The 23,677-nt window shown below is 37.2% G+C and overlaps 1 protein-coding gene across 1 annotated transcript in view; it reads right to left on the reverse strand.

The window, feature by feature from the left end:
- Nucleotides 1-3,245: 3,245 nt before the first annotated feature.
- Nucleotides 3,246-23,677, reverse strand: part of LOC120246030 (limbic system-associated membrane protein) — a gene marked incomplete at its 3' end in the record, with an annotated part of 338,269 nt that continues 317,837 nt past the window's right edge. Inside the window, exon 2 of the mRNA XM_039253310.1 lies at nt 3,246-3,478. Coding sequence (XP_039109241.1) covers nt 3,246-3,478 — 233 coding nt within the window. The remainder of the gene's footprint in view (nt 3,479-23,677) is intronic.

Consider the following 23,677-nt stretch of genomic DNA (forward strand, 5'->3'; position numbering starts at 1 on the left):
AAAGGTGGCCTCACCATCAGGCAAGGAAAAAGAATCCAGTATTTATTTAATGGTTAGTTAAATTGGATTCTTAGAAACTGTGGAGAGCAAGAAAGGCAGAATTTGAAAAATTCAAAAGACCCTTATATTCTGATGAAAGATGCTACAGACTTGGAGGGAGGAGTGGCAGCCATCCTAGAAACAGAATCTTTGATGTGATGAGCACATAGTGTTGAGGCATAGAGTAGGAAGCAGTATGAACAAACAGCATGGTGGGACAGAACCCCTGATCTAATCACAACATCTAATGCCCTAAGGGTAAGTGGATCAGCCATCTGGTGCAGATATAAAATGGCAACATCCATATAATTGTCAGAAAAATTCCTCTTCATGACTTGGGTTCAAGGAGAAGATCTTTTCTTCATCTTTCTTATAAGCATAGGCTTTGTCACTCATTTTTTCCTTCCACAGCAATGTTATTTAAAAAATACAGTAATATCTTGAATCACATAGATATGGGTTTGAAACCCTGTCCTAACCCAACAGGCAGGCTTGGGCAGACTCCTTATTGTCTCTAAACTTTAAGCCTTTGCATATTTATAGTAAAGTTATTTATATCTTATTAATAATATTATTATTAGATTCAAATGGGATAATGAACTATAAGATGTCAGAAAGAATTGTGCCAAAATGTGCACCTTTGGCATACAGATTATTCAGAGCTGAAAATAATCAAGGCCCAAAGATTTAGGAAGAAATGTTGACTTCCTCCTAATTGCCTAAAAGAATTTAGATAAAGGACCTGCTCCAGCAAGAGAGTTATCACCATAAATAACTACATTATAATATGAATTAGGTGTGGTAGATAAGAAGGAACCTTGTAAGCACTGTTGATCAAAGTCCTCTCTATGTCCCATTGTTTCTGGATGGCCCAGTAACATTTGCTTACCAAACACTGACTCTTTTTCATTTTTTTGTGAATTGTTTTCCTTCCCTTTCCTTCCCAGTCCAGCAGCCCATTGGCTTTATATCAGGGTGATATATAGAACTCATTTTGCCTGATTGTCTTTGTACTCTCATGTTTATGTGGATTTCTCATTATTATTCATTTCTCATAATTTCTAATTATGAAATTAAATTTGATCTTCTCTTGTTAATCTATTTCATGTCAATGTAATTCTCAGACCATTAGAAGAATCTTGAAGGTTAGAGAAAATTTTCTCCTTCACAGCAGAATAAACAGTACATGGGACTTGGTAGATTCTTCTCCATCACTTAATATTAAGTTAATTTAAGTGAATTTCAGTTATGCTGACATGGTATGAAAGCATATGCAAGTACGATCTAACTTACTTATACCTCTAACCCTCTCAGGATTAGTACATTTAGTTCATAACTAAAATGTATACTGATAAATAAGAAAAAAAAGGGGGTGGGAGAGAAGGCTTGGGGCATTTAGTGCTAAGAGCTGTGTTAAATGTAAATCTGGTGCTTCTTAAAGCCACCACAAAAAAAAATTCCCTTCCAGTAGAAAGTACTTCAGATATGATTCCTGGTCTGCTTGGCTCCAACTTACCCCCTGTACTATCTGTGTGACCTGTAGCAAGTAACTTCAATTTAAGAAACTTCTGTTTCCTCATCTAGAATCCAAAGAATATAATACTCAAATTGCCAAATTTTATTTAGTATAGTACACATACACATTTTCCAATTGTGGTGTCTAATGGCTTTCCAATGACATTAAAGTCTGTAAAGGTATTAAAATTGTGTAGGAATCTCATAATGTAATGTGGAGTTAGCCATTAGATAAAATCTTTTCTAAGGGGCTTTGAAAAAACTAGTTATCTCCCCCTCCCCTACCATTGCATGGGGTAGAACTTCTTTTATTTTGAGGTGGGAGGATGTGTGTGTATGTGTGTTTGTGTGTGCATGAAAGAGAGACAGGGAGAGACAGAAAGACAGAGACAGAGAGAATATATGTGTTCTTGTGTTTTTGAGGGAGCTGGTAAGTTAACCCATTTACGTATTTACACATCTCTGGTTATGTTTATACTTTTAAATGGGCTGCCTGAGATCCAAGCCCTGAAGTATCATGTTATAGAGCTCAAACACTCTGTACTAAACTACAAGGAAAACACTCTATGCTTTGACTATGATAGGAACTTTGCAGGTCAGTAGACATGCCTTTTATAAGCAATAAAATGAAGCTGTCAGCCATTGCAAATGGACCAAGATAGAGGTCACATGACTAAACCACCTCTGGACCAGACAGTCTCTGATGTATTTTACTCTAGTTTCAATCTATTAATCAGAGGAGTTGGGAGAGCAATAATTTAAATGCTGCAATAATCAATTCCATAACTCATTAATAGAAGCTACAGTCAAACTTTCCCACACCACTGACTGCACTGGAATTCTGACAGGAGCCCTAGGGCTATGCCTAATTTGCATTAAATTTACATAAAATTGTAAATCAAGAATACATGAACGTAGCCCTAATATTTGTTAGTGCTTAGATGAAACGGCTAGTGGTTTGACTTCGTTTGCAATAAAACTCTGCAGCTGATCAGCTTTGTTCTCATTCTGCAATTATGAGAAAGGGACCCATGAGAGCTATAGTTTGGGGGCATGCGTATGCCACTTAGGGTTTTCATCCTATAAAACCATGACTCAGATGTGCCCTTGGAAACCCCAAGCTAGAAGCAGATTGTCCCCAGTACTTTGCAAATCCTTTTCACTAGATTTTCTCACAAATAACTTACCATTAAATGGAGATACAAATGACAAAGAAAGCTGGCCAGCTGAGAGGATATCAAGACCCTGGAAATTTTTATTTTTATTTTTTTATTTTTATTTTCCAAATAATATTTACTATCATAAGAACAGATACTTAGTAACATTCCTTATGCTGAAGATAAAAATCAAGCCTTCAGCAAGGCATCTGGTACCTAAAAGTTGATGTAGTGAACTTCACATGGTTCTAAGTATTCTCTGTGCTCCTGTTACTATGTTTCAAATTATTTCAACAGCTATGGCCTTTGTTAGATGCTTCTATATTCAGCGCTAGGAGAAAATATTCTTATCAAGAGTACTGGCTCACAGTGGCAAGATTCTGCTTTCTCCTTAGTCCTTTCATTTTAAGTCTATCCTTTTAGAGAGAAAATAGATACTTAAACACAAAAATGAATTTGAAAGGTTTTTTCAGAAAGAGTTTTGCCAATATTTTTTGTCTCTCACCTCTCCCTACCTATCCCATCTTTTCTTACCTTGCACGATCAAGTAAACTTGGGAGGTCTTGGGCTCATGCTGTGTCTGAACCGAACAAGTATAGGAACCCTCATCATAGACATCCACCTTCTGGATTCGGAGACTGTATTCCAGAGAATGGCGTTTCTCCAGCTCAACCCGAGGGTCCAGAGACCATTTGTCATGTCCAGCAAAAATGATGCCAGATCGGTTCAACCAGGCCACCTTCGAGTTCTTGTCTTCTACAACACACCTGGCAGAGCAGAATAACAACATTAGACTCTTACCCATACCTGTATCTGCATTCATTCTCCACATGATTGCCTTCAACAAGACCAATGAAGAACAATAATTATATGCAGGATGAATTATTACCATTTCTTAGAGTCCTATGAATTGTCACTATTTCTCCTAAGATCTAATTACCATTCAATGGATGGATGTCATTATATTAGACTCAATTTAGCCATAAACAATCAGTATGAAAAATGCAGGCAAATAAAGTTAAATAGATATTGACTTCCCACTGGATTCTCTTCTTCTTGCCTAGGAAAAGGTCATTCACACAAAACTCCATCTGTTTAAGTAACTGCGAATTTGACAAGTATGATATTGTGGCGCATTTCCTGAGTTCTGAGTTGTATGAATCCTTTCATAAGTATTTCTCAAAGTCTTTTGTGATGGTAGATTCAAATTATGCCCCACTGTAGAAATTAGACTAGATTTCAGAGTTTGCTTTGGATTCTTATAAATTTGGAATGGCCTCTTGCAGGAGTGAGAAGCGTGTGAACAGGTCAAAGGTAAGAAGAAAGGTGTTGTGTCAAGGAAATCAAAGCTAGCATCTTCTTGCCTACGTCTGGTTCCAGCTGCTGGGGGCAGCAGGTTCTCTGCTGGCCGGAGAGCTTGCTACCAGCATTTCTGACACATCAGAATGAATTCAATATTTTATGGGAGATTAAAAAACCAATTCTGTGGTTCCTATTCCAGGAAAGATGAAGGAAAAAAATGTTTATTTGAATGACTACTTTTTTTAAAAACCTAAAAGGATCTCTTTCTGAAACTTGCAAGAAAGAGGCAAAGAAACTGGATTAATGGAGAAAAGGTAAATGCTTCATGGGGAATGTAATGTTCCACTTCAATTTCAGTAAGAATCTGGAAATGGAAAAACTGAGCAACAAACAAACTTCTCTCTGTATCCCTTTGGCAAGATTTATGTCTGTCCCACAGGGAGATTGTCCCAGACCTGTTCACAACTGTAGAGCCATCTGTGCAGCACTCTGGGTCATGTGGGATAGAGAGAAGAAGCCAGGAGCGTGACAGCAGAACAATTAAAATACCATGTTTTGTATTTTACAAACTGATTAAATCAAGGTTTTCTCTAAGGTCAAAAAAGCCAGTCATGGAGATTCTGTACCTATGCATAGACAGGTAATTGATGCATTACCTACAGGCTGTCTACAGTAGTTATACAGAAGCCAAACTATCTCTCTTAAAAGGAGAAATGCTTAATCCTTTTAAAATACCTCACCTAGCATTCAAAAGGCCTCCTTATCACATTATTTTTAAGTGAACTAAATCTTTTATTTAACATGAGAATTTTATTTCATATCTTGAATTTGATGATATGCAGGTCTCTGTTTTCTTCTCCATCTATTTATTTTCATAAACATAAGTTGATGAAATCATCATTTGGTATCTCCATGACCCAATATGTGTCTCTCTGCCATGGAGATATTGTTGGGATAAACTATATGTGCTTGATAATTTAGAGTTTCTCCATAAGGGAGTACAAAGCTAATCATGAAGGCTTGCTGCTTCTTTTTTTTTTCTTTTTTTTTTAATTTCTAGGAGAGAGAGAGAGAGAGACAGCGTGAGCAGGGGAGGGTCAGAGAGAGAGGGAGTCACAGACTGAAACAGGCTCCAGGCTCTGAGCTGGCAGTCAGCACAGAGCCCGACGTGGGGCTCGAACCCACGAACCGCGAGATCATGACCTAAGCGAAAGTCGGACGCTTAACCGACTAAGCCACCCGGGCGCCCCGAAGGCTTGCTGCTTCTTTTTAACTGAGAACCATTTATGAGTTAATAGGCTGTTTGCTGCATTTCTATATCATAAATGAAGTTATTCATATTGATTTACTGTTTTCTACTGAGAAGAATGGAAATTTACCTCTATAAATGCATTTTAAATCTCCTATCATGAATCTCCTTGCACTTTTCTCATTTAGGCAGCTCAACCCAGGAGCAAACAGATATGCTACATCATAGGGAGGTGCTCTGAAAATATCTAGCAACAAATATGGCCCTAGCATGTTCAATTTGGAAAAAAAAAAAAAAGATTGTATAACATAGGGTACATAGATATGGTGTACAAGTCAATTAAAGACAGGTATTTTGCCCTATTCATTTAGGTACCTCCCAAAATTAATCTTACGTAATCTTGGGTACTTGATAAATGCCTCCTGCTAAACTGACAGTGTCACACTCACAGAGAAGAGGACGTATGGTTACCCGTTTTCCACTCCCTCATCCCAAACCCTAACACTTTGACAAATGAATGAGACACATTTCCTTATCAGCACAAAGTAGAGTTTCTAAGTCAGGTCTTAGGGTCCTCTGGACATTTGAGCAATTTTGTCCATAGAAAAGTTAAAATTATCATAGAGATCATTATTCCAAATTATTCTGAGAATGTTCAGATCTATCTAACCTAAAGAAGTAATTGACTATTTCAGCAAAATTGCCAGACCCATAAAAATGCATCTATCAAAACAATACAGTATATGGACATTTTGCGATGACAATCTACATAACGTCTTTTCTTTACATTATGCTTCTTCTTATATTTGTTTTTCAAATTTACATTTTACTTACAAATAAATACACACATACACATATAGGTATGTATATATACACATATACAGACACTCACACTTTTTACTAACTTAGTATGGTTAGCCAAGAAGCTAAGCAGAGCACAATGTAGTATTTTTAAAATTTTTAAGCATGCTCCACATGCAATGTAGAGCTTGGACTCACAACCCTGTGGTCAAGAGTCATATGTTCCACTCCCTGAGCCAGCCAGGTTCCCCAACAATGTAGTATGTTTAAAAAGGAAACCACTCCTCCAGATTCTTAAGCTTTTTTGTGTGTAATCAGTGATTTGAAAGTAAATATATTGACTCTATAAAGTAGAAAATAATCTCTTTACAACATGACAAAACTTTCATACTGAAAAATAGCAAACATAATACAGTTTCAGAACAAATTTAATTTAAAAAAATTTTAATATCTTGATTTAAGGTGGCAACTATTTCAAACCAGAAGAAGTGCACATAAGAAAAAGACTGCAAAAGTCAAAATAATCTCAACTTATAGAACTTATGTTTCTTCAGTGAAAGTAACCAGTGACATACAGTAGTCACAGAACACCCAGTTATTTGAAAATGAGGAAATGCCGATTTAATGCAGACCCAGGTTCCCAACATGCACTGACTGGCCAGCAAGCATCACGTGCTCTCATCTAGGAAGTGAATTGGCTTAACTGTGCATTAGGCATTCCTGTAGAGTAAATGAGAATTCTCATGCCATGCCATCATAACATAATAATGAGTTACCCCCCACCCAGAATGCTGCTTTAATACTAGATAATCTAGCTCAGAACTGGATACCTAATGACTCTATCTTCAAAATCAGCCGTGGCTACAGCTGGAAAAGTGTGAAGAGATGTATTCTAAAAATCCCTAAGTGTTATATATTGTTTAGATTTAATAGAGCGTTTCCCCCAGGAGCTTAAAATGTTGCATATCATTCCAGCATTTAGAAAAGACTGCTTCTTTAAGAGAAGAGAAAGGCAGAGAATGTCTCTCTATTTCAGGTGGGATTTTTTGGAAGGCAACTGAGAACATGGGGATGTAATACATGTCTCTAGGACCTCATCGTACTCCACATTGCATTAGAATTATTTGTATGTATCTTTCCTCATACTCTTATTAATGACAGTGACCCTCCCGAATTCACCTGTAGAGCTCTCATGGGACCTAGCAGCACACACCCACCATGTACACGGAGACACTCACTGAAATGTAGAATAAATAAACCGAATTTAATACATTGATATTTAATAAGTATCAAATATTGGTTAATTATCTAAGAAGTGTATAATAAATGGGTAATTAACATTTCTTAAGAAATAATTAAAAGTATCAGATATAGGGGTACCTGGGTGGCTCAGATGGTTAAGTGTCAGACTCTTCATTTCGGCTCAGGTCATGATCCTACAGTTCATGGCATCAGTTCTGCATTGGGCCCTGCACTGACAGTGTAGAGCTTGCTTGGGATTCTCTCTCTCCTTCTCTCTCTTTCTTTCTCTCTCTCTGTCCCACCCTTCTCAAAATAATTAATTTAAAAAAAATGTATCATTTGATACAAAGGGAAAATTTAAAGAGGATTACTGAGTGTGGTATTTAAAAATCTTTTAACATTTTTGGGGCTCCTGGGTGGCTTAGTCAGTTAAGCGTCCGACTTTCGCTTAGGTCATGATCTCGTGGTTCGTGGGTTCGAGCCCCGCGTCGGGCTCTGTGCTGACAGCCAGCTCAGAGCCTGGAGCCTGTTTCAGAGTCTGTGACTCCCTCTCTCTCTGACCCTCCCCTGCTCACGCTGTCTCTCTCTCTCCTAGAAATAAAATAAAAATATTACAAAAAATCTTTTAACATTTATTTATTTTTGAGGGACAAAGAGAGACAGAGAATGAGCAGAGGAGGGGCAGAGAGAGAGGGAGACACAGAATCTGAAGCAGGCTCCAGGCTCTGACCTGGCAGCACAGAGTCCAATGCAGGGCTCGAACCCACAAATCATGAGATCATGACCTGAACTGAAGTCTGTCGCTTGACCAACTGGGCCACCCAGGCGCTTCTGAATGTGGTATTAACATAAAAGCAAAGGAGAGAAAAATGTGTGCTCAGTGCTTCCATTATGAAGAAACATCATCTCTGAGAGTTATATAATCTATGTCACATTTGAAAAAGTAAAAAGAAACATAAAGCACTAGATAAATGCTTACTGGCCTGCCCACTTTAACCATGAATCTGCAAATATTATATGGGTTACATACCTTACCTATGGGCCTATGATTTTTTTAAAAAAAATCAGCTTCAAGAAAAAAATTACAGGAAAGGCAAGCAAACAAATTTTTATCTTCCCTGTTCAGTATATCTGCAGCCATAAAACCATCACAAAAAATCAATGCACCCATAAAAATCTCAAGCATTGGATCTCTGCAAACACTTTATACCAAGCATATTATGCGCATTTATACAAACAGGTACATCGACAACTCTACTCATACTGTATAAGTCTGCTTCTAAAACGATGAGTATAATTGGAGACAGAAAAGAAATGCTAAATTCAGTCTGTAGCAATAGATTGCCTAATAGCATATTTACTGACAGTATATCCATGATATAAGTGATACAGATCTACCAGATTTTAAGCCTGTTCAATTGCTTCTAGTCACATCTCTTCATATTTAACAAACATTATTGCTGCTAAAAATGTATCAATTTACCATTAGAATTTATCCAAACTTTCCTTTCTTTCTGAGGAATATAATCTTGTATTTATCCATTGATCACTAATAAGTGCATTTTACTCAGTCCTTCACCAGTTATCGATCCTCAATCCTCATACTTCTTAATTATAAAGATCAGGGCAGTGGAACTGGATAGGTAAGAGATTTGTTTTTAAATTTAAGAAAGAACAGTGAGATTAGTGCTTCTTGAGTAGGGGTAATTTGTGCTTGCAGATGATATTTGGAAATATCTGGAGACATTTTTTGGTGGTCATAGCCTGAAGTGGGGAAGTTGCTAGTGGCATCGAGTCGGTAGAGACTAAGGATGCCACTAAACATTCTACAAGATAAAAGATGACCTCTGCAATAAAGATACCCCAAAGGTCTACAGGGCAGAAGCTGACAAATCTTGAGTTAGACCTTGGTTTCTTGGTTTAAATATCTTGAAGCATAAAGCAAATATCTACAGTGCAATGGTGTTTTTTTTTTCATAAGCAAATGCTTCTTAATTTCTAGACACTTAACTGCCACCAGCAAAGTTCCTGAATCATAAGTCATGATCATGACAGAAATACCACAGTGAAGTCTAGTAATGGTCTGGTTATAAGTTAGTAGCAAATGAAACATGCCCTTTTGCTGTTTTAGTATTATAATTATACATCAATATAATCTTGCATAGACAGTCCCCAGCTAACAATGATTTGCTTGTAATTGCTCAACTTCACAACAGTGTGAAATCAATACACTTTTAGTAGAAATTGGACTTTGAATATTGAATATCAATCTTTTCCCCACACTACTGGTATATGGTCAGATACTTTCTCATGATGCTGGGCAATGGCAATGAGCTGTGGCTCCTAGCCTACCAGGCCACCATGAGGGGGGGGATAACCGAAACGCTTACAACCATTCTGTTTTTCATTTTAGGTACAGTAGTCAATATATTATATGAGACATTCAATACTTTATTATAAAATAGGCATTGTGTTAGGTAATTTTGCCTGATTGTAGGCTAATGTAAATGTTCTGAGCACATTTAAGGTGGGTTAGGTTACATAAGATGTTTGGTAGGTTAGGCATTTTCAATTTAAGATATTTTCAACTTATGATGGTTTTATTGGGTTGTAACCCCACCATGAGTCAAGGAAGATATGTACACAAATGATGGTGAATGGGAAAGCCATAACTCGGTTGCTTCCTAATTTAATGCTGGAGACATCATTTAACCTTAGTCTTTTTCTTTTTTTCCCTACATAAATCAGTCTGTAACATCCAGAACAGATAAGGAATAATGAACTCAATTGAGGCAATTTGAGATTTAAGGAAATTATTAACCTTTGTTCATAGGAAAGCTACTTTTTAATTAACTTTTATTATTTTTCACATTTGTGACTCTTCCTCTTTTGTAAGACATGTAATGACTCAAGATGTGGATGGAAAAGAGGTCTTCAACAATGTGCTGGCTCTTTATTTTGATGCTGTTTGCTCTGTAACCTTAACCCTACAAACAAAATCCTTAGTATATCCACAACACTATCATAAAATGTAGAAGGAAGGATTCTTGGTATGAGAGGTAAAGCTGTACATTCCCAGCATTAGTGTGTGAAATCAAGAACAGCAAAGGATGGAATAATGTAGTCTCTCTTGAGTCAGAAGTCCTAAACTTGACTTTATCATATCATTTTAAGTATAATGAATTCCAGCAATATTATGCAAACACACTAAAAATAATACATGCCAAATAAGTTAACAAAACAAATATTTTTAAATTAATAATCATTTTGGGTCATCTCTGCTTCATTATCATGTTCTAAGATTAAACTCAGAAATAAGATTACTGTGGGGATTCATCGCTGACCGTTGTCTGTAGCAAGTAGCTTCACCTCTTTCACTGCCTTCCTCCATCTCTACCTCCTTCTAAACTTGGTTTCTGGCTTTTAACCATGCCTATCCTCTTGGACTCATTCTCTTGTTCTTATGCATATACACTCCTTCAGTTTTGACCCTCTTGAACCAGAAACTAACCTTTACACGCATTCATGTCCAATTGGCTGCATGCACACATGCATATCAACACACACATACAAGCACCAACAGACATTCCATAGAGGGTGAGAACAGAGAGGTAGCAAACCACAGGAACCAGATTCAAGTGAATCTATTATTGGTCATGATGATTTAGGAATATGTACACTTTTGTTGGAATGTGAGGGTAAAAGGCATACTGTTGAGTTCCTACAAGATAACTGATTTTAGTTCTTACCATCAGAACACAGGTAATCATTGGTCTTTTTGTATCCTAGCTTTTCATAAGTGAAATAAAGTTAATGGTACTTGACCCAACTTCCTAGAACTACTCTTAGGGTAGTTCCATGAATACAATGAAGTGATGTACATGGAAACCTTTTATAAGGTGTAAAACAATATTTATGCTCATATTCATATGCTCTCATGATGAGAGTATGATAGATAAGAAGAAAATTGTTATACGTAGGGGTGGCTATAAAGGAAAACCATCGATTTCCTTAGGCCATTCAGAAAGTTTATCTCTTCAGAGAGTCTGATGACACCCACTAAATATGTATTATTACCCAGACTTTCTGATCAATCATGTATTTCTTTAAATATTCAACTTGCATTAGTTATTTGCATTTGCTATGTTGACAAAGCACCCTCTTTGTGCTTGGGTTATATCTCCTAAAATTGTTCATTACCTATAAGAGCAAAAAGGAATCCACAATGGCACATGGTAAAGCCAAGAAAATCTGTTATTTCTGAAGCAATAAAAAGTCCTCCCCAGACATGCTTTTTATCTCTTACTACCAGTAGACAGCACTTGTTCAGCCATACATGCATCCGTAGATAAACATATATATAATACATGTATTGCTATATTTTCAGGTTCATCTTCTTTAAGATGAAGCATTAACCCATATCCATGCAGGTGGTACAGGTGAGGAAAGCAAGTAGAGAAAGAGCAGGAATTAACCACCAAATTAGGTAAAGAGTATATCTCAGAACCTGTCAATTCTAGGACAATCTGTGTTCCTCTTCATTTTACATCAATTGTGTCATCTCTCTTCTTCTTCACAATTGTGTCATTTCTTCTTCACATAGAAGAAATGAATGGAAAACAAGAAGACAGAAATTTTAAAAAGTGATCAGAATGAGACTAGGGCCAGGAAAGAACCCAGTTCTATATCAGTCGCAGCTAGGATCAATCCCAGGAACGTTTATAAATGGTTGGAAATAGCTCTTCTAGGTTCTTTCCAGAGTCCCGATTGGTTTAGAGAATAAACCATGATTTTCTTAATCACACAATAACTTAGGATTCTCCATTTTCTTGTCAGTAGTGAAATGGAAAAGTCATGGGTTTCATAGTTTAGTAGTTTTCGGCAAGTTACTTAGCAGAGGAAAGGCAGCACAGGGAATGTTGACAGGTTCAGACTGAGTAGATGGAACCAGCTTCCTGCTCTGCATTCTAGCTCCATCACCTGCTTGTTCTGTGTTCTCAGGAGATCTGCTTACCTTCTCTGTGCCTGAGTTTCTTCACGTGCACAGTGAAGACTATAAAATTTTCTACTTCAGTGAGTAGTTGTAATGTTTAAATGTGTGAATTTTAAATATAGAGTAGTGTCTGCCTTGAAAGGGGTCACTATTAACAAAGAGCTTCCATATTTTTCTTCAGTAAAACATTGGATAAGAACTATCTTCTCATATAATTGTGATTTTTAAAAAATGTTTTATTTATTTCTAGGAGAGAGAGAGAGAGAGACAGTGTGAGCAGGGTAGGGTCAGAGAGAGAGGGAGTCACAGACTGAAACAGGCTCCAGGCTCTGAGCTGGCAGTCAGCACAGAGCCCGACGCGAGGCTCGAACCCACGAACCGCGAGATCATGACCTAAGCGAAAGTCAGACGCTTAACCGACTAAGCCACCCAGGCGCCCCTATAATCGCGATTATTAAATGGGCTAACGTATTTAGAATACCCAGTAAGCTTGGGAAGAGCCTAATAAGATCTCGTCCCCATCGCTTTTCATAATTTGAATCCGGGCATTTCATTCTGCATAAATACCAATGTTGGGCTAAATCCAGCAACCTCCAGAAACTGTTTAATCCAATTCCCTGTGTATTAACAGAATTTCCAGAGCAATCTCCTTTTACAGGCCTGGATTCTCTTGCATCTGACACCCCTCTGGTCTTTCTAGTCAGTAGTTGGTCCCCTAAAACCCACACGTGTTAAATTGAAAGCAAGATGATGCAGTATGATTATGGTACAACACTGTAAATAGAGGTTCTAAGGCCATCTCTGAACATCTGTAAGGGTTTTTGTTGTTACTGTTGTTGTTGTTGTTTTGGCATACCTGTGCACAGGCAGCTTAGGTCTTAAATGTCTCAGAGCTTTCAGTCAGATCCAGTTAGAGCCCAGGGTAGCTTGGACAGAGAATAACACTTGGTCCATGCTGTACATTGTGATCTGCTGCAATCTGCTTGGCATAATTGAGGTTTCTCGTGGACTGGATGAATCACTGTCTATACTTTATGGACTCTCAGTTTGCAAGAACAGGTTTATCTTTTCTTCTTTTCAATATGTGACTGGAAATTATCCTTTCACTGAAGTACATGCACCTATAAATCTCCTTTCTTTTAAACTACGGATTCTCCTTTCCTCACCACTTGGTTGACTGAGGATGAGAAGCAATCGTATAGTTTGCTTTTGTCTTGATTCTTGCTATGAGTCTGTTCTGTGAAAAACCTCTCTCATTTAAAAGGGGAAAATAAAGCTACCTTTAGTTGTACCTTTGAAAGAATAAAATTCATCTTAGAATCCTGGCTCAGAATTCTAGTTAAAATTTTTACTTGCTATGCAATTAAAAACAACTCCACAGTTATTTAAAGAAAATTTTGTTAACTTCTGAGACATTACAAAGTAAATATCAAATGTATGCTAAGTTCTAGAAGGAAAAATGGTGCTCTATATTTTGCAGAGTTTACTTTTTATCTCATTCCAGCAGTAGAGGGAAATAAAAGGGCTCATAATAAATTATAATGCAGTTAGGATGAGCATTCTGTTGCATGAGACATGACTGTAAAGTCAGGAGACTATTTTCCATAAGTCTTACTTGAAAACCCAGCCCCTTACTTTATAGTCTTATCATACACAGCATTATGTAAATGTTATCACTGGAGCAGAACCACGTATAATACGATTCCTCATTACATGCATTTAGATATAATTTGGATCGAATTATGCCCTCTAAGACATGGCAATTAATAAATGCTGCATGTATGATATAACAGAGTTAACACACAGTAAGTATATAGGTAAATAAGTATGTATTGGGACTGTCTATCAGAGCTACCATTAGAAAAGGGCTCTGCTGTCTAGTTTGCCTTCACTGGTAGAGGTAAAAGAAATAAAGGCAGATGAAAATAAAGAGCAAAAGAAGTCTATTTTTTTAAATGTACTTTGTGGATACAGATGTGAAATAGGGGCTTCTGGTAGCTGCAAATTGAAGGAGCACATATTATCAAACAGATCCATCTTAGCTGAAGGAAATGTAGTGGTTCCCTCCCCCCGCTGACAAGAAGCCAATAGATCACTGATGAATGCTTATAAATCACAAGGACAGTTCTCACATGGAGAATTATAATCATAAGGCTTTTTCTGACTTCCAAGTTTGCTTTGCCACCCACATTCTACCCCACCTAGACTTCTTTGTTTCTTAACTTCAGAAGTATTCCTCCCCACCCCACCCCAGGACTTTCTTCTGAAGGACAATGATGTGAGGAGGTCTTCACCCTTGTATGATATTGTTTTTCTCCTTTCTCTCCGCATCATTTTTTTTCCCTTCACCTAAACCTTTCCTTGAAGTCCTGTCTGTCTTGACCATAATAACAATTAGGACATGAATGGGACTAGGGATCAAGTCATCAAAAAGAGCTTCAGAAGTTACTGAGAGAATGGGCATGAAGGCAAGACCTGATGAATCTGAGGTGAAAATCCATCTGTGAGCTACTGTAATGAACTCAGCCTACTCCACCTGGAGACTGATACCTGACACTGCAATCCCCAAACTACATAGAGCCCTGACCCTGGAATGGGGAAGGAGGGACAGGAAGTAACTGGTGTCTGGACTGAGGAGCAAGAGGAAGTTAAAGGCCATTGCCTTTGGTACTACAACATTCCCCATGTAATTTAATTCTAAAATTTCACAGCCAGCCTCAGTTAAAGAGAGAGATGCAAATATTTTAAGGTGAAGGGCACACACTGAGTCCTAGGAAGAGTCAGATGATTCAAAGGCACATCTCTATAGCCTAAGAGAATTTGTATTTCATTTCCTCCCCCTCTCTGTCCTTAGGGCACTCTACCTTTGAGAGTGTATTACAGACGAGGCATCTTTCTCTGAAGTGACTCTCAAAATTCGGCCGTTAAATGATAAGACAGGGAGAGAGAGAGAGGGAGAGAGAGAGAGAGAAAGAGAGAGAGAGAGCACACACGCACTAAATCTAAGTGAAGATTAAGAAGACATTGTTTTGAAATCATTCTTCTATTTCTTCTGGATTACTTACATCGCCATTTATGGTCAAGATCTTTTGACATGGCACCAGGGACTCTGTTGAAATCTCTATATGTGCTCAGGAACCGGATCTGAGTAGCAGCAAGAATGACGGTGACTAATTAACAGTCAACATGATGTTGATATTGTATTATAAATCATAACGTTGATGTAGTAGTCAATATTATGTTGACAAATTAATGTCCACCCTCCCCAAAGAACAAGGCACCTTCACCTGGCTCTATTAAGACCACTTTTAGAAGGATGTTGGTAATCCACTCACAGCCAAATCCAATGAATTTATTTTTAAGTATTTGTTCCTTAATCTCTGTATCAGTTTCAACACAATTTGCCCTCATTCTTCATTTTCTTGTCACTCTTTCTAACTCCTACCATTTCTTGATTTTCATAATCCACTTCTCTTCACTCACCTCCAGGATTGTATTTCTCTTCTCTCTTGGCTTCATGGAGTTGTCCTCATACATTTCACTAGTTTTGTTTTCTGTTTTTGTTTTGCTTTCTGTTGTTTTTTTGTGTTTTTTTTTTGTGTTTTAATTATAGTTCATTATTTTGGCATCTAAAACAGCATATTCAGCTAGGCACCTCAGAGTCAGCTTGTTTTGAACCTAACTCATTATCTTCCATCTTATTATTTTCCTTTTTCTAAACCCATAGTTTCAAATAGGATCATAATCCATCTACTATTAATCCAAACTAGTAGCCCCAGAGCTATCCTTGCTGCCTTCTGCTTCATGTCATTTAGATACTCAAATATATTTTTATATTTTTTCCTCCTAAGATTGACCCATAGTCTCCATCCATAATATAATATCCATAATATCACTGTCATTGTTTGGGACCTTCTCATCTGTTGTCAATACCACTTGTAGCTAGTGTTATAGTCTCTGATAACTAACTGGTGTTCTGACCTCTGGTATTTCATCTCTCACTTAGCAGTTATAAAATTCATCCTTCATACAGAACATGTATGAAGGTGATCATGTAATCTTCCTGTTCAAATGCACTTGGTAATTTTACTTTTCACAGTTCAAAAAGATTAGTATAACCTATGTTAGTTCAACCTGTCTTTCTAGCCTGATCTCTTGACATTACATTCCTCTCTCTGCTTATTCTTTCATTTGGCAATTTTCTACTTACTACACAATCCATCTCAGGTATGCCTTCCTTTGTGATGCATTCTCTAATTCCATTGTTGCTTCCCTGATTGCACTAGAATTTTAATTCTTTTTCCCTCTCATCACTATTTTAAGAGTGAAGGACAACCATATCTTCTCCATCTTTGCCTCTTTATTGCCTCACAGAATACTTGACACAAAATTTCTTAATAATTGTTCAATGGATGAATGAATATGCCATAATCTTTCTGTTTTCATTTCACATTCTTAGAGATTTCTGCTTCCTAATACAATCTCAAACCTATTCTCTCTCTTTTTTTTTAATTTTTTAATGTTTCATTTATTTCTGAGAGAGAGAGTGAGCAGGGGAGGGCCAGAGTGAGAGGGAGACACAGAATCGGAAATAGGCTCCAGGCTCTGAGCTGGCTGTCAGCACAGAGCCCTATGCGGGGCTCGAACCCACAAACAGTGAGATCATGACCTGAGCCGAAGCCAGACGCTTAACCGACTGAGCCACCCAGGCACCCCATTCTTGAACCTATTCTCAATGGTTTCAAAAGAGGAGTGTGGCAGGTCTAGGCCCTTTTGTCTTTCTAACCCAACTATTTTATTTTCCTTCACTTGATGCTACCATTTTCTCTGTCTCTATCTACCTGGAAGAGATGACTATCTTTTTAAGGGTGTATCTATTACACACTCTAATATATATGTAAAAACAAAATTTTTAAAAATGAGATACAATATGCATTGGAAACTTAACTCAAAAAATTTCTAAAAATATGCTGTACAGTAAAAACAAGATGTTTTCAAATTCACCATTGCCCCTCTTCTTGTTCTTGAATACTATCCTTGATATTTTCTTATTGGTGTCTCCTTCCTTAGAGGTTCATACTTAAAGATAGAAATTAACATTTTAAAATCAATGTTTATATGTCACACTGAGGACGACATAACCTAATCTTTGTGGAGGGTCTGTGACTAACTCATACCCAATAATTTCACTGCGCATCTCTAGTGAAATAGGCTAGTTGATCTCACAAACTTCAAAAAAAATTTTTCATTCTCCACTATATTTCACTGTGAAATTAGCAATTATTTTTTCTTTTAAGATAATAATATGGCCATGATGCCTGGGTGGTTCAGGTCATGATCTCACAGGTTCATGAGTTCAAGCCCTCCACTCATAGTGTGGAGACTGCTTGGAATTCTTTCTTTCCCTCTTTCTCTGCCCCTCCACCCCTGTATTCACTCACTCACTCTCTCTCTCTCAGGAAAAATAAATAAACTTTTTAAAAAAGATAATAATATGACCAAGAAGACAACAGGAAGGGTGATAAAGATATAGATAAAATGAGATTTTATTCACTGCTACTTTATTGTCTAGGAAGCTACTGAATTTAGACATTCTAGAGGCTTCCAGTCAATATGGGACACTCTAGTTATTTGATACAATGATCTCCAGTCTTTAATACTAGTAAATTTTACACATTTCTTTTCTTACACAATATTATTTTATATTATTTTATATTATTACACAATATAATATTTTCATTCTGGATGTCAGTCTCCAGTCATCAGGCATGTGAAATTTCCCCAAAATATAGAATGAGAGAAGAATAAGCATTAACACAATGTTTTTAATGATTTATATCTTGCTTTTTCTTGTCCTCAAAGGAATAACTTCCTAGAGTTCCTATTCTATTACCCTCAATCACAGTATTCACTCAAAGAATTCTATTCAAGGAATTACTATAGCTCAAGATATGTCCTTATATTCAAACTTCAGGAATCGTGGTATGGATGGCCTTATTCAGAAGTGGAATTTTTTTTTACTAATCATTAAGTATTAATAATCAGTATATCTATTCTGGCTTGAGACTAGAATACAGTGATTTAATAGACATAGTATAAATCATATATTTTTGTTCATATTTTATGTGTCACTTCTTCTCATTCCATTTATTTTCTGCCATACTCTTCACAAACTGAGAACATGAATCAAGGAAAATGGCTTATTTATATGTCTTTACCTTTTACTCTTATGTAATATGAATCCCTTAATCTTTGTGAACGTGCTTTTCTCTAGACAAGACCTACTACCATGTCACATGATGCTTCACATTAAAATTATAATTGTTAAACTATACAGTTAAGAGAGTCAGAGTCCCTAGTTTCTCTAAGTATATCAGTGCAGAAATGATTTGAGTGCATAAAAATTTGTGGGTATTCAACAAAAATTCTCTAACAATGAAGGAAATTTCAAATATATAAGGTCCTGTGGATTATTCTACCTCTGTATAACACCTGAATCACAAAATACTGTGATTGAGGGACACAAAATAGGAACTTAAGAAAAATCTGCACTTAGGAGGCCAGAATCAGAGCACAAAAGAGAAAAGAATGTACTGTTTATTAAGGAGATGCCTCCTCTAAATGAGCCTAAGCTGATTTTCTTTCCCAATCACTGAGTTCTATACAGGGCCTCTATGGCCCCCACAGAACTCAATGTGAGCACTAGTCACTGAGTCCAATCTCATCATTTCAAAACACTTGGGCAGTTTTCACTTAGGGATTTCTCATAATCATCAACTCTTAGCAGCAACAAAATAGCAAGAGGAAAATAAAGCAAGATCAAAAGATACATATTCAATGCAAAACAGTTCAGCCTGTTAGCCCCAAGCAACAAATAAGTGGAGAACATTCTCCACAGTATAGTAAAGTATGTTTCTGGGAGGCTAATACTAGATGCAAATCTGCCAGAGGCAATCTTTAAAAAAAAAACCCAACAAACCAAGAATAAAAAGCAAACCAGATCTGCATTTTTTATTTTTCCATATAATTCACCCAATCTTTGTCCATTCTGTAGGATATCAAGTATTATTTTACATGTAAGATTAGAAGGCATTAAGAATATTACATCAGCTTTTAACCCTTTCTATTATATTATTTTTGCCTAAATCCTTCATTTCTAAATAGCATTGAAGATCAGATATCAGAGTAGCACAGGACAAAGGTGTTGTAGAGAACATGTTTGTTACAGGGTCATCCTTTGCAGACCATTCACAAGTGAAATAGGGCAAATTTCTCTAAAATTGGAAGACACAATTAACTCTTTCATGGCATTTAAAAATACTAAACCTGTTCACCCTACCTCTCCAGTTGTAGATGCTGGGTGTGAGATCATGCCAAAATCTCCCCCAAAAGATCTCATAGCTATACCACTCTTTCTCAATATCAGATGAAAAGCAAGAAAAAGGTGCTATAGGCCAGAATCATACTTGACTTAATGCACTTTTACTTGCCATCCTTCTGAAACATCCCACAGCTGTAGTGGAAGCTTAGAATTACAGCTGTTCCTTGGGTGTCCCAGTGCTTTCATAGCAGACTCCAGAATTCTCAACAATGCAGGTATGAGCCTTGAGGATCAACATGCACAAACCTACAAGAGCCATCTACTCTCTAAAAGCCTTTTGAAAGTTTGGAGTGTGGGATAGTTAGCATGTTGAAGGCATTTACAGGGCTCTTGGTTAGTAAAGATATATTTTTCAGTTTGCCTAGATTTCCACCCCCCCCCGTTTTTTTTTTTTTTTTTTTGCCATAGCTGGTGATACACAGTACAGGATAAGGAAATAAGTGATGCCAGCCAATCCTTTGAGACTCTTGTAGCCACTGTTGAAGCACAACGTTGTTAGAGGACTAACCACTACGAAGACCTCCCAGCTTCTCCCAGTCCGATTGTCAGGCACATGTTCTCAACAGAAAGAGTTTGGGAGCTGCCTGGAGGGCAGCTAGCTGTGGACTGTGTACAGCCATCCAGGCACTGTCATTGAGAAAGGGTTACACAGGTAGTTAAGTGTCTTCCTTTGATCCATAAGAAGTTTACTCCCTCTGATTGGTGCCTAACAGAAAGCAAGTCCTGACATGTGTGGGTTCATGAATTTACACCGACACAGGAGTAAATTCTTCATTTTCATCAATGCCATTAGAGTGTCCAATGAGCTTACTTAGAATCACTTAATAAATACTGATTTCAAAATGTCCCTACATTGAGGATTCAGCCTATAACACCCCTTGTAAAATCAGATCTTCATAAAGTAATATAGTTCTTTCTGTTTTCCCTCCTTCTTTCCCTTTCACATTTTTTTGCCATAGGTTATGAAAAATTTGTGAAGTATGTTATTTGCAGAGATTTGTAAGACTATCTGTTAATTTTTATATTCTGTTTCATTAATTCTGCTAATTTATCAATTAATTTGGGTAATGACATTCACTCCCTTTTTACTACTCTCCTAATAGGAGTTCTAATGAAGGGGATATGTTGGCTGCCTGTCTTAAAATGTGCTTCCGGTGAGGCTGAGGTGGTCTCCTTAATGGATGTTTTGCAAAATCAAGGGGACTCTAGCAACAAGTTGGCACCACGGGAAAGCCAGTGTGCTTTTCCTAATGACACTGAACTTTCAAAGGCAAGGATGGGGAGATGAATAGAAGAGTTTGGACAGTAGAAGACAGCTTCTCCTCCACTAAGTGAAAGATAATTACTCAGTGGGATTTACCTGGACAGAAGCCACGTCTTCTTGATGACGTCTGTTTTCTTGCAAGGATAAGACTTTCTAGGTGGATTACAAAACAGAAAGTTGCATTGTAACCTGGAGTGTGAAATAGCTATGCCAGAGAAATTGGAGCTCTGCAGATGTTTTTAACAAGGGAGTTTAAGCTCAGGAGAAGGATATCCCTCAGAAGTGTGGATCCTGAGATGCCAAAGCCAATCACTGCTTTAGTGATAGAGAGTATTCAGATATGTGCACCTTCACAAATGGGCTCAAATATACAATGGAGGGCAGAATGGGAGAGAAGAAGAGAGTTAAGCCTTATGATACAGTCTAAACAGCCAGTACATCCTTTCCTCAGAACTCAAAGGAGAGAGGTGGGGATGGGTATGAGCTTCCAAATGACTATGGCAGGAAAACTAATGAAAGTTTAGGAATTAGAATGGCTCACATCCTGTAGAATAGTCATTCACTTAATAGTTAAATGTTATAATCTTTACTCATCCTTTTAGTATTTAATAGATAGATCTTTTGTTCCATAGCTTATAGTATCTTGTGGTTTTTTTGTTTGTTTGTTTTGTTGTTTGAAACATAAGAACCAGCCTAGGAGTCTGCAGTTGGAAGGACTGGATCTGGTAGAATCTACAAGGCAGGCAGGTTCAGGAACTCCTGGTAATTGTTAGTACCTGGAGAAGGAATACAGGAAAGAGTTTGCTTTGAAAAGAGAATTATCACGGGAGTTAACTATGCTGTCTCTTCAGGGAATCTTCTTTCAATCTCCTGAGATAATTCATCCCACAATATCTACACCAATATCTAGATCTCTTTTTCTCTTGTACCCCACACTAGGCCATTTTAATAACAGGAATTTTCAATGTGTTGGATTTACCAACAGCTAATTCACGTGACTGGGGGACAGTTAGAGACAAAAGGAGATGCAGAATCTGAAGCAGGCTCCAGGCGCTGAGCTGTCAGTGCAGAGCCCTACGGGGGGCTTAAACTCATGAACCGTGAGATCATGACCTGAGCCAAAGTCTGACATTCAACCAACTGAGCCACCCAGGCACCCTCCTTTTACGTGTTAATCAATCATTACCTAATAGCTTCTATGACTCTAGCCTTTGACATTTTAAATTTGAGTTTCAGTGTTATATATATATCCTTGATAATTAGGTAACTCTGAGAAAAGATTCTGAAATATTTTTGAAAGCACTAGTGAGTTCAAACCTCTGGAATTCCAGTGTTCACGTACTTTTCTTTTTCTTTTGTTTTCTTTTATTTTAGTATACACAGGCCGATTGTGGGTGACAAATGGAAAGAAATCTATAAAAAATAATAAATAAGGGAAGCAAGAGAGAGTGTGAGGCACAAAGAGTGAGATTCATACACAAACTCAGTGTGAGAAGTGTGAGAAACAGAGTGAGAAGGTAAAGAGAGAAAGAAAGAGACACTGCAGAACAGCTATTATAGAAGCAGATAGAAACAGCTGATATGAAAAGCCAAAGGAAATTCTAGAATAGATATTCACAATGACTTTCCTTTAAGTAGAAGGTACAGAAAAGAGAAATAACAATATTTGCATTCCGACATGTTAGGTGACTCTGTCTCTCTCTCTTCATCTCAAGTCCTATACCCATCCTCTCACTCCTCTGTAGAACTGCAAACCTGAAAGATCAGTAAATGATGTAAGGTAGAGAAGTCTAGAAATTTAGAAATGTTTTCCCTGTATGTTTTATGATTATAAAAAGCAATTTTTCTGCATCAAACATTCAGAAAAGATAAAAAAATATAGATAAAACAAAAACCAATGGAATATTAATGCTTACTTTTGGTGATTTATATTTAAAGTCATATGTAACACTTATGTTTAACTGGAATCATATTGGACTTATAATTTATAAATTATACCCTTGTATAAATATACATAACTTTGAACTCTGCTTTAAGAATTGTTTTTTAACATTTATTTATTTTTGAGACAGATAGAGTGTGAGCAGGGGAGGAGCAGAGAGAGAGGGAGACAGAATCTGAGGCAGACTCCAGGCTCCAAGCTGTCAGCATAGAGCCTGACGCTGGGTTCACGAGCTGTGAGATCATGACCTGAGCTGAAGTCAGACACTTACCCGACTGAGCCACGGAGGTGCCCCTGAACTATGCTTTTAAAAATGATTGTATTAGACAAGTAGTATGTGATAATCATTGAATAATATAATTTCCTCTTACCTACTTACCAATAGTTCTAGAAGGTGTTCCCATAGAATAGAAATTCTGAGACAACCAACATGAATTCCTGTGTAATATGTCAGGTATGAGACTAGACTTTAATGTGAACTCACTATACTCAGTAAAATAAGCCTTAGTTAGGGAGGTTGTTTCTCTAAGCCACAAAGACCCTCCATCACTAACACTGGGTTGTGTCTCCATATGCATTGTTGCTGTGTGCTGTGGGATTCTGAAATTAAAGTAGTGTAATTGGAGTAGGGAGACTGAAGAAGTTCAAATCTCAGCTCTACCACATGTCAGATGTAATAATCTAGGCAAATTATTTCTCCTTTCTAAGTCTCTGTTTCTTCACTGGATTATTTTTGGGTTTAATAAATCACTACATCTAAAGACCTTAGAGTAGCACCTGGCATATGGAAAA

Source organism: Hyaena hyaena, unplaced genomic scaffold (genome assembly GCF_003009895.1).
Source record: "Hyaena hyaena isolate Hyena2069 unplaced genomic scaffold, ASM300989v1 scaffold_447, whole genome shotgun sequence".
Taxonomy (NCBI): domain Eukaryota; kingdom Metazoa; phylum Chordata; class Mammalia; order Carnivora; family Hyaenidae; genus Hyaena; species Hyaena hyaena.